The 16,949-nt window shown below is 35.9% G+C and overlaps 3 protein-coding genes across 3 annotated transcripts in view; 2 read left to right on the forward strand and 1 right to left on the reverse strand.

Moving 5' to 3' along the window:
• Nucleotides 1-1,738, reverse strand: part of LOC106154351 (suppressor of tumorigenicity 7 protein homolog) — a 34,032-nt gene extending 32,294 nt beyond the window's left edge. The window contains exon 1 of the mRNA XM_087014680.1: nucleotides 1,556-1,738. Coding sequence (XP_086870806.1) covers nucleotides 1,556-1,706 — 151 coding nt within the window. The 5' untranslated portion in view covers nucleotides 1,707-1,738. The remainder of the gene's footprint in view (nucleotides 1-1,555) is intronic.
• A 192-nt stretch (nucleotides 1,739-1,930) lies between these two features.
• LOC106154352 (NADH dehydrogenase [ubiquinone] 1 alpha subcomplex subunit 12) lies at nucleotides 1,931-10,238 on the forward strand. Its single transcript, XM_013528678.2, has 4 exons — nucleotides 1,931-2,120; nucleotides 3,072-3,154; nucleotides 4,020-4,092; nucleotides 9,817-10,238. The coding sequence occupies exons 1-4, from the start codon at nucleotides 1,972-1,974 to the stop codon at nucleotides 10,007-10,009; spliced, it is 498 nt and encodes a 165-aa protein (XP_013384132.1). The 5' UTR covers nucleotides 1,931-1,971; the 3' UTR covers nucleotides 10,010-10,238.
• A 508-nt stretch (nucleotides 10,239-10,746) lies between these two features.
• LOC106154319 (ras-related protein Rab-29) lies at nucleotides 10,747-15,900 on the forward strand. The gene is made up of 5 exons (XM_013528638.2): nucleotides 10,747-11,323; nucleotides 11,704-11,775; nucleotides 12,811-12,992; nucleotides 13,342-13,466; nucleotides 14,505-15,900. Exons 1-5 carry the CDS (start codon nucleotides 11,209-11,211, stop codon nucleotides 14,650-14,652), a joined length of 642 nt encoding a protein of 213 aa, XP_013384092.1. The 5' UTR covers nucleotides 10,747-11,208; the 3' UTR covers nucleotides 14,653-15,900.
• Nucleotides 15,901-16,949: the final 1,049 nt, after the last annotated feature.

Here is a 16,949-nt window from a genome sequence, read left to right on the forward strand (position 1 = left end):
AAAGTATTTGCCAAAAACTGAGATAATAATAATCACAGTACTAAATCTACAACTTGTATCAAGGCCTAGTCGTGGTAGGTGTGGTCTGGCCAGGTTGTGCTCAACACCCACTGTGCTAGGTGAGCACTAAATGCTGATTGCTTTAGATGTGACTAGTATTTCTCCAACCACAATATGCATACCAGTAAACTAACGCATGTTCAAATTTGTCAACAGACAGGGTTTTTTTTCTCTTTTAAAGTCTAAAAATGTAGCCTATCTCAGAAATAACCCAAATGGGACAATGGTTAGGTTATATTCTGAAACTATTCATTACTGCTTTAAAAGTCTCACTTTAAATGCTGTGCATAACAGTGCATTCCTTTTGGTTGTCTTTATCTTGGTTTCACAAGAGGTCCCAGAGGCAACGTTATATAAATATCTCCTAGAATGTCTAGTTAAGTAAATATAGTATATTTCAAATAATTTGGGCTCAGCAAGTGGCACGCATCATAAATGAGAGGCTCTGATGCCTGATCATCAGAAGTTTTCTTTATTATTAGTACTCAGTGCAAATGCAAGACCACATTCCATACATGTGACTTCTTCAACATAGGAAATAAGTTTTAATCATATACATTAGCAAAGAATAACATGTGTAAGCACTCCAATATAACGTACAGATAAACAGATTCACAAGTCTTACTTAACTCATAGCTTTGTTGATAAGAAAACTGGTCTTTACCAGAATATATGAATTGAGGAGATGAGAGGTGGGGTAAAGATTTGAGATCTCTGTAGCATGGTGGATACTATTGTACAGTTATATTATTTCATGGGTTTGCACAACAGTGATATGTATCCAAAAACTTATATAGGAATGCTAATGCACGAATTTTTGTGTAACATGTATATGAATCCTATAGTTTAACTAAAAATAATCTTACTGTGGGTCTTTAATCTGAAACATGCCTTGATTTTGAAATAGATTTTTGCTAGACATAATTGCAAAACTCTTGTTCCAAAAACCATGGGGTCATTTAAAGACAAAAAGACTCATTTTTTGTGTGTGTTATCAAACCGCATTAGCCCTGGTGTCATATGGTCTTTAAAATGTTAAAATATATACAGAGGATTCTAGCTGTACGTTGAATATTATGACAAAGACCCAGCTGCTGGTATTATTTTTCAGAAAAATGCAAAAACCTTGTCTTGTGGCCAGTATTTTTGCAATGGCAATACACATGTGTCATATTGATTAGTTATATTTCGATCTTGTACATTCAGGGTTTACCTGTTGCTTGCAATTTATCACACAACGTGCCCGTTATTAAAAATGGAAACTTCAAAGATTCATCAGCTTTAAGTCAACCTGGTGATATTAAGACTTCGATTAATGTGCATAACGTGTGCCAATTATGAAGCGCTGAAATGCTATAACTGGACCCCTAGACTACTACACTAGCGCCCTACAGCTTAGGCTACCCACTTCGACTATTACTTGTACTACTAGTAGTAGTACTTGGTGCTGCAGTGCCGGCAGATTTACAGTGTCAGCTACTGCATTTATGCTTACCGTAATTCAGCTTCTCTCCTAATTTTAACGGCCCTCTAAGGACATATATGACAAAGATGACTAGTAAAAACCAGACGGCCCACAGGTATGTCCACGACCAAACAATCCAGGCTTTAATTTTCTCAAAACATCTGCCCAGGATACCCGCCATGTTGGACAACTGTGTCGGAGAAATTGATACACCATACATAAAAAAATATTGCAATGCAGTATCTAATGAAATTATATTCAACGCTAACAGTGTAAGTTAGCTGCGATATCAGATGAATGGAAATATAATATATTAGAACTATTACTACTATTGCGATAGAATAATTCTTTTGAATGGTGGACGCAAAATTATGTTGTGTGGGATATCGTGTATGACCTTACTTATTTTAACCAATCACGTTGAAGGTCAAGCTGTGACAACCAAAATGGCGAAGCTTCTGAAAGCTATCGCCGATGGCCTCGTCAAACAAGTTAAGATACCTGTCCAAGGTATCCAAATGCTTGGGAAAACGGTTCAGGCCAATGGTGGATTCTTTAATGGCGGATTGACAAGGACGGTTGTTCAGCTGTACAGGTAATTCTAGTGTGAATAGCTCAATAATCTGAAGGTGCTACTAAATCGAATGCGATTATCATTCTAGATTGTTGCAAAAAGGTAGAAGTCAGAAGTCGTTCCCAGATTTTTACGAAAGCTGTTATAATATTTCTTAGTTTGATTAAAACAAGAACCTATTGCTGTTAGTATACTCTGACTACAGTAGAGAACCACTATCAAGGAAATCTCATCAAAAATCAAAATGTAAATCAGGAATGCCAAGTAAGGTACAATGTAGTTGTAGTTTTTATACGCACAATCAAACCGTAAATCAAATTCCCACCTTGACGTTTAAGTCGGTCCTCTCTACCATCCAGTTTTTGAAGGGACGTTACCCCAGAGGTCGCATTGTCCAATGACATGGCTTCTTTTTTGTAAGCCCGGTGGAATTTGAAAGCAGAGAGGACCGACTTAAACGTCAAGGTGGGAATTTGGATTTACGGTTTGATTGTGCGTATGCTATGCATGGAATTTACAAACGAGCCATGGGATGATGTAGCCTGCAGTATTTGCTGGCAGTATTTTATTTCGATTATTATGTTTAAAATTGTGGAATCTTGTTTCACAAGCTTACTCTATTTTATTGTCTCTATGGAGGTATATGGGGACTTTACAACATTCGGTTTGAAGGCTTTAACCACTTGTTATAGTTTATTTTTGCATTGTATTGGATTAATGTGGCAGTCCAAGGTTGTCCTATGTGGTTTTCAAGTTTATGCACCTGATTTTAATACCATTTAGCGATTTTACGACAATCGTTTACTATCCAATCAAGGTGACAGCCGAGCGTGGAAGAGCCCATGCGAAAGGCGGATCTGCCAGCAGAACATCAATTTATAGTTATTGACACCTGTATCATTCACATAGTAGCATATTTAATACAGGAAGAAAAAGGGTCCGTATAATTTATGCATATTGTATTTTGAATAGAATGGACAACGTCAAGTATGGCTTCTTTGTTGGTGAAGACAAATATGGCAACAAGTACTGGCAGAATGATTTTTACTTCTTTGGTAAGATACATGATATGACATACAATCAATTTATTATAAAAAAATCCTCTAAAAACAGTTTACATACAAAATTAAAAGAATTGTTCTTTCATTACAAAAATTAACTTGAAGTCATTGATTTCTTGAATAAATACAGTAATAGATCTTTACCCTTTTTTTTTTTTTTGCATTGTCTAGAAGTACAGTTCTGAAGTCAGTGATAACAATAAAGGCAGGAATTTTCCCTTTTTTGGAGGATTCCCCTAGCATAAACGTATAAAATATATCTTAGAAAGTTGTTATATTTTATAAAAGATTTTAAGAAATGGGAGGGGGAATCCCATGGAGATAACTAGAAAAGCACTCCGAGAATGCAGACCCCCGCCAAGGCAGCAAAGTCTCCACCCAATGCCGTTTCACCCCTAAATTTTCCTTCTATAATGATTTAGTTTTTTATTATTGATTATTGATTGATTATTGATCCAGATCACCACCAAAAACTAATCATCTGTTCCTTGGCCCACTTCTGACACTTCCTGAAAATTTCATCAAAATCGATTCATAACTTAGTTTTTTTTAAATTTAAGATTATTGATTATTGATTGATCCAGATCACCCCCAAAAACTAATCACTCTTAAGTTAGCCGCTTTCTGACCTACCCCTGAAAATTTCATCGAAATTCATAACTTTTTGAGTTAGGTTGATGTCAAACAAACAAACAAACAGGGGTGAAAACATAACCTCCTTGGGGGAGGTAATAAGGTCATTGAACTCTGTCCCTTTTAATTGTTAATTAGTTAATAAATAATTAATTCTAATTTAATTTCCTCGACTCTGATGTACATAATGAATGTGGTTTTAGTTTACCTATATTTACTGCTGTAGGTTCTAACCGTTGGGTGGAGTACAGTCCACAGGTGGGGATGAGGATAGATGCATCCCAGATTCCAGCAGAATGGTAAGTAAGATAGCAACTTAAAACCAAATAAAACCCCTTTAACATTGGCTGCTTTCAGAACAGTGGACTAACTAGTCCGAGGGTTAAATATGGCCAACCCACTTGAATACTTCCCACAGGGAATCTATTCAGTGTCTAATAGCGGATTAGACGGCAGGCTTTTTAGTGGGTCGCCATATTTGGCCCACGGAATGTTTAGTCCACTGGTATGAATGCGCCCATTGTGCTGCGAATACAGTGATGACTCAATCTCTTCCATGGGGAAAATAGTGAATTTTACTGATATTGTATTTATTCAGGTCATAAATTCTTAAAATTGGGACATGACTACGTATTGAGTTGTAGCAACAAAATTATAAAGCTGACTACGATACAGCTCTAATCTATACAGTAAAAGCACCACAAATGCTATGTAAAGAAACATATTTTAATGATTACAAATTACTAAATATGAAAGGTTGTTATCTATTCCCCATTGAAAAGGTCGAGTCATAGTATTAAAATGATCCAATCTAAACTGTTCCATGATGACAAGTCCTAATGTGTTATCAGCAGAGCCTAAAGGGAACTTTCACTCTCTTTCACAAGTTCCCCCCAGGTTTGCTGTCTATTGTTTGGCCATGCTAAGCATGGGGCTCCGTTAAGGTGACCCTCTTGTGTAAAAGCTAGGTTATTAGATGATATATATCTCACTTAAAGTATACCACTCAAATGTGAAAAGGGTATAGGAATCCAACAAGAGGTGGAGTTAATGTTTTGCCTACCAAAGCTGATTGTTTGTAATTTGAGAACATTAAAAAAAAATACTGTACTGATGTTAATAAAAACTATCAATTAAATGTGTTAAAGCTAAGAAAAAGAAACTTTGTATAAGCTGACTGATCTTTTGGAATGATTTTTTACCCCAAAAAATTGTGCACTCACTGAAACACGCTGATAACATACTTGGTTATGGCTTTTTGCCCTTTGAGACTTAAATTAATGAAAATTGGGAGCAATCTTGTAGCTCCACTAACCTCTGTTTTACTCAGTCCTCGGATAGAAAAGTCTGTGATCGTAAGTCAGGGTGGGGGTGTTGGGCGGGGGGAGTGTCAGTGATTGAAAGGGGTATAATTGTACCACCAGCGTTAGCGCTGGCGGTACACATGGTTTCGGTCTCGTCCGGATCGTTCCGCCGGCTCCGCCGGCTCCGCCGGCTCCGCCGGCTCCGCCGGCTCCGCCGGACGGCTACCGTTACCGCTTCTCCTCCTAGACGGTAAGGCCCCCCATACCCATCTCATGGATTTAGGTCACCTATAATCTCAACTCGTTCCACGTAAAATTTGGGCTTTGTCGGTATTGGGGTCTGGGTGTGGCACTCATTGCAATGCACCCTTGTCCAAAAATGGCAAAATTAAATGCTAATTATCTACCCTACGGAAGGAGTTACGGGAAAAATTTCTACAGACGGCTTTCCAAAAGTCATATGTGTAGATTTCAAATATACCCTCGGATTTGACCTTTGACCTTTACTTCAAGGTCAAATGGGCCAAAATTTTCAAAAAAATGAAATTTTTTACGAAAAAAAAATTTTTTGCCCTGTTATTCAGACACCACTCAGACTTAACCAATAATATTATTGGAAAGTGTTACCCTTCAGGTCATCTTTCATCTCCGTGAATTTGGGGTCAATCGGTGCATTTTCACAGGAGTAGCGGCCATAAGATACCGAAACTGAAAACTGTCTCTAATTCGGGAACCGTTAATGCTAGAGACCCATTCTTTTTTGCATTTTGTAGAGCATGTAAAGCCCAACACTGGAGGTGGTCTCGGTTTTTTTGTATTCCATACGGTTTTCGAGTTACGCTGTATCAAAAAGTACATATTGGTGGTGAAAGGAAAATGTACGGAAGCCCACTGGTGCCATATGTAGAAAAAAAAATTATCTCGAAATTTCGAGATACTATTTTGAAATTTGAACAAAAAAATTTACCACCAGCGTTAGCGCTGGCGGTACACATGGTTTCGGTCCCGTCCGGTCCGTTCCGCCGGCTCCGCCGCCATGTTACCGTTACCGCTTCTCCTCCTAGACGGTAAGGGCCCCCGTACCCATCTCATGGATTTAGGTCACCTATAATCTCAACTCGTTCCACGTAAAATTTGGGCTTTGTCGGTATTGGGGTCTGGGTGTGGCACTCATTGCAATGCACCCTTGTCTAAAAATGGCAAAATTAAATGCTAATTATCTACCCTACAGAAGGAGTTACGGGAAAAATTTCTATAGACGGCTTTCCAAAAGTCATATGTGTAGATTTCAAATATACCCTCGGATTTGACCTTTGACCTTTACTTCAAGGTCAAATGGGTCAAAATTTTCAAAAAAATGAAATTTTTTACGAAAAAAATTTTTTTGCCCTGTTATTCAGACGCCACACAGACTTAACCAATAATATTATTGGAAAGTGTTACCCTTCAGGTCATCTTTCATCTCCGTGAATTTGGGGTCAATCGGTGCATTTTCACAGGAGTAGCGGCCATAAGATACCGAAACTGAAAACTGTCTCTAATTCGGGAACCGTTAATGCTAGAGACCCATTCTTTTTTGCATTTTGTAGAGCATGTAAAGCCCAACACTGGAGGTGGTCTCGGTTTTTTTGTATTCCATACGGTTTTCGAGTTACGCTGTATCAGAAAGTACATATTGGTGGTGAAAGGAAAATGTACGGAAGCCGACTGGTGCCATATGTAGAAAAAAAAATTATCTCGAAATTTCGAGATACTATTTTGAAATTTGAACAAAAAAAATTTTTATCTCGAAATTTCGAGATAGCATTTTGAAATTTGAACAAAAAAAAAATTATCTCGAAATTTCGAGATAGCATTTTGATATTTGAGCAAAAAAATTTATCTCGAAATTTCGAGATAGTATTTTGAAATTTGAACAAAAAAAATGCTATCTCGAAATTTCGAGATAATTTTTTTTTTCAACATATGGCACCAGTCGGCTTCCGTAAAAATGTGCAGTATGGTAATGGATAATAAATTTTGAACTCCGGAAAAATAAAACATAATGCTTGGCAAAGCAGACAACTTGTGGTCAAAAATGACATTATTTTATCAAATTTAAACTTCTGCAACTTCAGAGAACCTCCCATTTCAAGAACTTTGACCAAAATGACCTTTTCTTTATTTTAATTAATTTTTTCTGTAGGAAATTTATGGCACATTATGGTAACTCCAAAATTATAACATTTAGTCCCTTATATCTCCAAAACTGGCAGAGATAAGTCCATAGTTACTATTGAAGTTGAATAGGAAGTCATGTACTGGCAATCTTACTGTGACCTTGAAATTGACCTTTGACCTACTTTTCACCATGAACTGAACTTTGCAAATTTTGCTTCCCTTTTATCTCCAAAACTGGCAGAGATAGGTCCATAGTTACTATTGAAGTTGAATAGGAAGTCATATACTGGCAATCTTACTGTGACCTTGAAATTGACCTTTGACCTACTTTTCGTCATGAACTGAACTTTGCAAATTTTGCTTCCCTTTTATCTCCAAAACTGGCAGAGATAGGTCCATAGTTACTATTGAAGTTGAATAGGAAGTCATATACTGGCAATCTTACTGTGACCTTGACATTGACCTTTGACCTACTTTTCACCATGAACTGAACTTTGCAAATTTTGCTTCCCTTTTATCTCCAAAACTGGCAGAGATAGGTCCATAGTTACTATTGAAGTTGAATAGGAAGTCATATACTGGCAATCTTACTGTGACCTTGAAATTGACCTTTGACCTACTTATCACCATGAACTGAACTTTGCAAATTTTGCTTCCCTTTTATCTCCAAAACTGGCAGAGATAGGTCCATAGTTACTATTGAACTTGAATAGGAAGTCATATACTGGCAATTTTACTGTGACCTTGAAATTGACCTTTGACCTACTTTTCACCTTGAACTGAACTTTGCAAAATTTGCTTCCCTTTTATCTCCAAAACTGGCAGAGATAGGTCCATAGTTACTATTGAACTTGCATAGGAAGTCATATACTGGCAATTTTACTGTGACCTTGAAATTGACCTTTGACCTTCTTTTCACCATGAACTGAACTTTGCAAATTTTGCTTCCCTTTTATCTCCAAAACTGGCAGAGATAGGTCCATAGTTACTATTGAAGTTGAATAGGAAGTCATATACTGGCAATCTAAATGTGACCTTGAAATTGACCTTTGACCTACTTTTCACCATGAACTGAACTTTGCAAATTTTGCTTCCCTTTTATCTCCAAAACTGGCAGAGATAGGTCCATAGTTACTATTGAAGTTGAATAGGAAGTCATATACTGGCAATCTTACTGTGACCTTGAAATTGACCTTTGACCTACTTATCACCATGAACTGAACTTTGCAAATTTTGCTTCCCTTTTATCTCCAAAACTGGCAGAGATAGGTCCATAGTTACTATTGAACTTGAATAGGAAGTCATATACTGGCAATTTTACTGTGACCTTGAAATTGACCTTTGACCTACTTTTCACCTTGAACTGAACTTTGCAAAATTTGCTTCCCTTTTATCTCCAAAACTGGCAGAGATAGGTCCATAGTTACTATTGAACTTGCATAGGAAGTCATATACTGGCAATTTTACTGTGACCTTGAAATTGACCTTTGACCTTCTTTTCACCATGAACTGAACTTTGCAAATTTTGCTTCCCTTTTATCTCCAAAACTGGCAGAGATAGGTCCATAGTTACTATTGAAGTTGAATAGGAAGTCATATACTGGCAATCTAAATGTGACCTTGAAATTGACCTTTGACCTACTTTTCACCATGAACTGAACTTTGCAAATTTTGCTTCCCTTTTATCTCCAAAACTGGCAGAGATAGGTCCATAGTTACTATTGAAGTTGAATAGGAAGTCATATACTGGCAATCTTACTGTGACCTTGAAATTGACCTTTGACCTACTTATCACCATGAACTGAACTTTGCAAATTTTGCTTCCCTTTTATCTCCAAAACTGGCAGAGATAGGTCCATAGTTACTATTGAAGTTGAATAGGAAGTCATATACTGGCAATCTAAATGTGACCTTGAAATTGACCTTTGACCTACTTTTCACCATGAACTGAACTTTGCAAATTTTGCTTCCCTTTTATCTCCAAAACTGGCAGAGATAGGTCCATAGTTACTATTGAAGTTGAATAGGAAGTCATATACTGGCAATCTTACTGTGACCTTGAAACTGACCTTTGACCTACTTTTCACCATGAACTGAACTTTGCAAATTTTGCTTCCCTTTTATCTCCAAAACTGGCAGAGATAGGTCCATAGTTACTATTGAAGTTGGATAGGAAGTCATATACTGGCAATTTACTGTGACCTTGAAATTGACCTTTGACCTACCTTACAATGAACTTAACTTTGATTGCACCATTTTTAGTTATATATATTTTTTGCATATTTTGAAAATTCTTGTTGATTGCATTTTTACAGCTTGTCAAGCACAAGACTGGTGGCTGCACCCCTTATTTTGTGTATGTGGGGGTCTATACGAATGCGCTTGCTCCAGCTGGTGGTACAATATTCGGAGGCGGTATCGCCTCTCTGATCCTCTAGTTTAAATATATTTTTGAAGTCTCAAGGTAATATATATTCCCAAAGGGTGCGCAAAATTAATATGTTCATTTAAGTACTAACTACACATTTTCTAAAATATCTTTAATCTTTTTTTATCCAGGCACAGGTGGCTCCACTATGTGACAGATATTCCACCAAGTGAAGAGCCACCAGTACAACACCGCTGGATGGCAGATCACGAACAGAATCCAACAGGAACTGGCTCACGATATATACCCTATAGCACCACCAGAGAAAAAATAGAACCTTGGGATCCTACCCAATCAAAGAAACAACTAGAAAGCAAACGATAGACTCATTCGAAATAAGAAAAAATACAAAATTTAAGCTCTGACACTTGGAGTCTTGTATTTTGTTGAACTCTGCATTGTTTGTGATAATGTATTCTTTTAGTTGCACACTTGCTTATTTACAAAATGGAGCAATGGAAGGTGTATTTCTCATGCTCCACGAGAAATGGGAAAAAAAATAATAAGATTGCATGTTTTCAGACATGAAATAAATTAATTTATAAAGATTGAAGATTTACTTTGTTTTATCAATATACATGTAAACTCATTTGTTTGAATGAAGATTATCTTATTAAGTACAATGCTGGCAAATAAAAGAAGCTTGAATGTTAGACCTCCCCCCTCCGTACTCTTTTCATCCCCCCCCCCCCCCTTACATGTTGCTAATTCCTGTATTAAAATGGTTTGTCCTACTTTCACCCACACACACTCTAGCTGGTTGATTAAATCCATGATGGGTAAATATTCTCACAGCACAGAGAAGTGCACATAATTAACCAGAGAAATTTCTGAGTATTTCCAGTTAAAAAGTAAATCTATGGTCCCGATAGAGGTGTACCTGCCCCTCCATCTCCTCCCTTAGAAATAATTTTGTGACCATAAACAAACGGGAAACTAATTTTACTGTTTATTTAAAACTATACATTGATTATATGTAGAGAGCACTGTACTGTTATCGGATCAAAAATCGAAAACGAGACAGCCTTGCGGAAAGATTTTTTTTAAATAGGTCAAAACATCATGTGATCTGTCCAAAATGGCGCTGTCCGGCTTGTAGACCACACGTAATCCAATTTGAGGAAAACAATGCAGTCATTTGCATTAATGACGCTCTCATCTGTGCCATTGTTTCCTATATGTATAATGACTGTGATATAGTGGTTGCCGCCGTGGCTAAATGACATCTATACAAACGTGACAGTGTCTGTTTTTTTCTATTGTCATTGTACCAGACGTGTAAAGAGTGAAGGTCAGTGCTGCTGCACGAGTTTTTTACTCAACAACTGTTTACTCAACCGTTGAAGCGCTGCATATAGCTATATGTTCTCTGTATTTAGCAAATGTCCAGCAGCAGTTGTGTGAAATAAGGCATTTACATCCACCATTCACATATATTACATCGTGTATAGGAAATAAGGAAGTCGAGAGGCGTTATCGGTACGCCAAGAGTACTTTTTGACTGAAGTTGTCTATAACTTGATATGGAGAAGCTTTTCAAAGTGATAATTATTGGTGACCCGACGGTGGGAAAGACTTCTTTTGTCCAGAGATACGTGAACGACAGTTATAGGAGAGATTATAAAGGGACGATAGGAGGTAGGCACGGCAAAGCTTTAATTGGACTTATATTGAAGGCTAACAGTGGGCGTGAGAGCTTGATGTATCATTACCATTTTCTTGGAAATTCTTAACCTTTTTAATTCACTCTGGATTCTTTATACTTTTGTGATTATTAAGATCATTCGGATAGATTATATTTTTCATGATGTAAAATGTTAATGTGCCAAGTCAGCTCCCCATTTCACACCAAATACTATTATATACATGTACATAGTTTAATATAATCTACAGATTGTATGGAAGGGAAAGTTTATATCTGATGAGCAATTAATCTTACACCATGCTTGTGAAATTAAGGTCTTCTGTACAGTATTAAAAGGACTAAGCTATGATATTTATTATTATTTATAATTCAGTGGACTTTGCTCTAAAGGTTGTGAAGTGGTCTGATAGAGAGACAGTCAAGTTACAACTATGGGACATTGCAGGTAAAGTACGATAACACCTCCATATTTTCAATGGGGAAAGTTGTAAAATTTTACAGTTATTAGAATTTTTAAATCCTCGAAATTTGGCCATTTTTATAGATGGTAGCTGTAATACTGAAAAATAGGCCAGCCTAAACTTTTACTCTATACAGTAAAAACACGACAAGTGCTATACAGAACTTTTTTTCCTGATTCCAAAATTGTGTTATCAGAAAGATTGGTAATTGGATTTTTCAATCTATTAGAAATACTTTTCATGTGGCAATTTAAATAAAAAACAACTGCCAATACCACATTTTCATTCATGGCAAGTCTTCTCTTTAATGAAAGAAAACAGTTTAAAATATGTCATCATCATAATTCTTCTATTTCTTAGCATAGTTAAGTATTCATTTTCATCACATTTTAAGTTGAGATAAAAATTTTAGTGTCTTAGTATGGAAAGCACGTCTCTTTAAATAGTAGGACATGTGATATGCCAACAAGCAAAGACCTGAAAAGCAAGTCACATGCCAGTCATGAGTTGCTATTTTGAGACAACTACTGTACGTAGTATGTTTCCATTTACCTACTTAAATTTTTTCTGCTTGAGCTAACCTTCTACAGTAGTAGAAATATAATTTGTTTACAAAACAACAATTACCAAAAAAAATAAATAAAATAAAATAAAATAAATAAAAATACACATCATTTCGTGTAATTTTTTTCTTTTATTTCCATATTTTCTTTTTGTCATTACATTCTTTCTTGTGGTATTATGGCAGAGTGCCCAACTTTACTGTGGTTTTGATCTCCAGGCAGGTTATACTAGAGACCATAATGTAAATAGCTTATGTTGTCTCTTCAGTTGTTAGAATATATTGGGCTGATGTAGGAATGACAAAAAGAGCTGGTAACTATCGATGTCAATTCATATTTTTATTCATTAGTGTGGTGATGGGTGATTTCAGGGAGACAAAGTACTCTAACTTCAAAGGGTATCAATCAGTGAATTTTAATTTCATTAAAATACCACCACCTTTGACCATGTTTCAGGCCAGGAGAGATTCACATCCATGACAAGAGTCTACTACAAGGATGCCCATGCCTGTATCATTATGTTTGACCTGCTCCAGAAATCCACCTTTAATAATGCTATCAAGTGGAAGAAAGACCTTGACTCCAAGTGTACATTACCTGATGGGAGCAATGTCCCATGTTTGCTATTAGGGAACAAGGTAAGTTGGGTTGGTAGAGAATGGGGTAAGATGGCAAGTGACAATCTAGACTTGAAGCCCAGCTTCTAAATAATAATGATTAAATTTACATGTATTTACATTCTAAAATCTATTAAAAGTGTTCAGTAGACTTTACAAGGGTAAATTAACATTAAGGAGGGCTTAAACATTAAGATAATGAATATATATATGAACACATATTACTGTACAAGGTAAAGTTAAAAACAGTCATATCAGTTATAAAGCTTTTTGAAAGTAAAAGTCTTTAATTCTTGTTTTAGGGTGTGCTCACTTTAGAAAAGACATGTCTACCACACAAGTTTGTGTATGCATATGGCTTTGTTTTCAGTGTGATCTCCACCAACAACGCAAAGTAGACCAGGAGGAAATAGAAACTATGTGCAAAGAAAATGAATTTCTGGACTGGAAAGAGATCTCAGTGAAGGAGAATATCATGATAGAAGAGTCCATGAGGTATGAGTTAAAAAAAAAACTTTAACACTCTGTTAAAAATTGAAAATTGTTATTAGATGAATGCATTTGGAGTATTGATCAACTGGGTATTTGATTACTGATCAATATAAAAATTGTTGAATTTATTGATTCTTTTTTTTTAATCCATGGATTGCTTTAACTGAGGAGAGAGAAAAAAATTTCTTTTGTAAATAGTTTGGGCAGTTGCCTTGAAGATGTCTTATTTCTCAGAAAAAAAATGATTTATGGAATGAGACTGTAAATCTTTAATTTATACACTTTGTACCCAATTATTTGTAAATATTTTCTACATTGACATATTTATTTAGAATTACCCATTTGTTTTCATGGCTTGAAACTGCAAAATCAGATTATTATTGTTATTATTTTTTGTTTGTTTGTTTTTTAGATTTTTATTTGAAATTAAAGAAAATTATGGGCAATATAAATGACTTTCCATGTTCCCCCAGGCATATTTAATAATTAATGACATGCCGAATATTACGTATGGTTACCTAAAATAACATTTGGACTGATTTGAACATTTGGACTGAACCTAGGTAGAGCATGGATTCCCATAAACACATATAAGCCACTCCTACTAGTTCCTTGAATTATTCAACTAAAGTCGAAATGCCAAGAGATAATCCAAATAAATCACTCGGTCAGCTATCAAAAGAGCTTTAAACTATACCTTCTTCACATATTTAGTTGTAAATTTGACCTACTTGTCTGGCCTGCTCATCTGCCCTGTTTATATTCACTGTACACCATTAAAAGCAAGCAAAAATCTGTTCAAATATCATTTTTTAGGTAATACATGTATGACCCTTATGAAAAAGTCTTATAGGATCCTATAAGATCCTATAGGATCCTATAGGATTTTTCGTAAGAGCGAATCAATGACCCATTGGCATTTCAAGTAATACTAATTGAAACTGTATGGTGGCATTTGGTGGCCTTTAGTGGCAAAAAGTTGACTTCAAATTCATCTTTAAGTTTCTTTTCACCTTTAAAATAAACGGTTATTTTTTGTAGATGTTTACTGGAAGACATGTTGGTACGTCATGTAGACTTTGACCATAGCATGATGCAGTCGCAAAATACTGGAGATGGCGCAGGGAGAGCATTCAGGATACGACCACAAGAACCAGTAGAAGAGAGTGGCAGCAAATGCCCATGTTAGTTCCCATTGCCTTGAGTGAAATATAACCAACTTGAGTTTTCAGGTCAATTGGGGGCCCTATTTAAGTCAAGTAATGAGGAGGGCTGTGAATGTTCAAGGCAAAATTCTTTCACGGCATTCATAAATTTACTTGGGCCAAAGAAAAGGAGACCAAAATTTATTTAAAACCTATTGTTATTGATTATATTTACATTATTTATAATAAGCAAAAGGAAAAAAGGTTAATTAGAATTTTGACCGATTGATAAATGTTGCTACCTATGAGCCTAGATAAAGATTCTGTATTAAGGAGACTGATGAAATTTAACCTTAACTTTTAAAATCCTTTTTTTAGTATTATCCATGAAAAAAGGATGTATCACAGGAGAACAAAATAACATGCTGTTTTGTATAAAATAATTTAACTTAAAGCAAATTTTGTATTAATTAGTATAATTCATAATTTATTAGGTTTTGTATTACATTTTATATCAGAACTGTTGGATCAAACATATGAAATAGGAAAGGGAATTTCCATTGCCACCTTCCCTCAATCTGTTTAGGAATGGACTGGGGAAATATGCAATCATGATTAGTAAAGGTGCTTGTAAAGAAAGAATAATTCATGCTGAGCCTTTATAACAAGAAACATCAGACATTGAATTGGGGCACAAAAATGTGATATATTTGAAATATGTGAAATATTTATAATGAACAAATGCCACATTAAGATCTTCACAGATATCTAAGCAAGGTCCCATGCAAGAATTAAGTTATTATCAGCAACAGAGGATGGAGTGATTTTATCAGAGTAGAAGCTACTCATTGCAGGCAGCAGTGTCACTGTTAGACATCTACTTGTACTTGGGATGGATGTTTGGCAATATTTCCTGAGACATATCTATTTTGCAGTATTTACAATGTTACTACACCTTTTTGTCTTATTTAAGGAGAGGCTGGCATCTTAGCACATGTCCCAAATATTATTTTAAGTTTTCACATTGGTTGTGAGGTATACACGGTGAAACCACAACTGGAGATCCTGCCTCGGGCAGCTCATTTGGTGTATGCTGCTGATTGAGTAAAAAGAAAAAATATCTTTACTTTCCCTCTTTTTTTATGTTCCATAGAAATATACTGGTACCTTGAAATAAGGGCTTGCATAATTGAGCTTTAAATGTTTTATAAAATGTACTTAATTGATTTTTTTTGGTCTTGTACTTTGTTATGTGTTGTGCAAACTAGAAATAAATTGTTGATTTTCTCATATTTTGTGTTTTTTTTTTCATTTTATGATAGAGAATGAATATTGAATGTAGCCTACTCATGTTGGTCTGTGTCACAGGCATGAGTTTTTCCACAGAATTTCGTGGTTATTCAAGGGACAACTACTCTTCCCATGAGATCCACAATTCTTGATAAATACATTGTAAACAGCTCGTAGAAATATAATAAATTATATTTTACCAACAAAACAGTGGTTATCACAATTATTTTGGAATCTGTGCATGCCATCGGACTATGTGGCTGCTATGGATGGCTGTACCTTCTGTAATAATCTCTAAACAGGCAATTATAAAAAACACTTTTTACACACACACACACACACACACACACACACACACACACACAAAGTTGGATTATAACCATTGGTAAGTATGGGGAGATTGGAACAGGAAAATCAATTTTTTTTTTTTTACAAAATGAACAGTTTTTATCCCTTAAAATTAGATCTGGCAATAACCGTTAGGTGTTTGTTCACAATAAAGGCACAGATGTTTTTTTTAACCCCAACTTTTATTTGATCATATTCAGTCTATCTGGTTAATCGTTTTGATAATTACTTGTGGTTTGAAAAAATGACAGATTTAAACTGATCACTGATTGATAGCGCGGTCCTTTGAACAATCGTCGCCAGGACGTACCGCTAGCGCTACGTATAATGAGCAGACGTGAACTTGAGAAACAACATGGTTCTGGCTTGTAGCCAACAATTACAAAAGAGGGAGTTCTTTTACGGATAAAGTGGACCTTTTACCACAAAACCGTCGTGTGCCCAGATCAAATTTTACCCAGAGCGGACCTTCTCCCTGCAAAAATGGGCGTGTCGTCGAGCTCCTGGCTACGTGCCTGTGGTCAGTGTTAGCATATAAGAAATAAATGAATAAACATGGTAGTTCGTCTAATCTGTAACACACACAATCATCAAAATGTTGGAAAGTGGCGCCCTGAACTTCAGAGATAACTTGAAACGAACCTTCACACTTTAGCACACCCTTGCCGTAACTTGAAACGACAAGGGTATACTATAGAGTAGG

This window comes from Lingula anatina, chromosome 6 (genome assembly GCF_051362555.1).
Source record: "Lingula anatina isolate TDL-2025a chromosome 6, LinAna3.0, whole genome shotgun sequence".
NCBI classification, from domain to species: domain Eukaryota; kingdom Metazoa; phylum Brachiopoda; class Lingulata; order Lingulida; family Lingulidae; genus Lingula; species Lingula anatina.

Excerpts from the sequence above, each read along its gene's own strand:
- LOC106154352 (XM_013528678.2), top strand. The coding sequence starts at position 1,972 with ATGGCGAAGCTTCTGAAAGCTATCGCCGATGGCCTCGTCAAACAAGTT. Across the intron at positions 2,121-3,071 it reads ACGGTTGTTCAGCTGTACAG|AATGGACAACGTCAAGTATG; the intron begins GTAATTCTAGTG and ends TATTTTGAATAG. Across the intron at positions 4,093-9,816 it reads TCCCAGATTCCAGCAGAATG|GCACAGGTGGCTCCACTATG; the intron begins GTAAGTAAGATA and ends TTTTTTATCCAG.
- LOC106154319 (XM_013528638.2), top strand. The coding sequence starts at position 11,209 with ATGGAGAAGCTTTTCAAAGTGATAATTATTGGTGACCCGACGGTGGGA. Across the intron at positions 11,324-11,703 it reads TTATAAAGGGACGATAGGAG|TGGACTTTGCTCTAAAGGTT; the intron begins GTAGGCACGGCA and ends TTTATAATTCAG. Across the intron at positions 13,467-14,504 it reads ATGATAGAAGAGTCCATGAG|ATGTTTACTGGAAGACATGT; the intron begins GTATGAGTTAAA and ends TATTTTTTGTAG.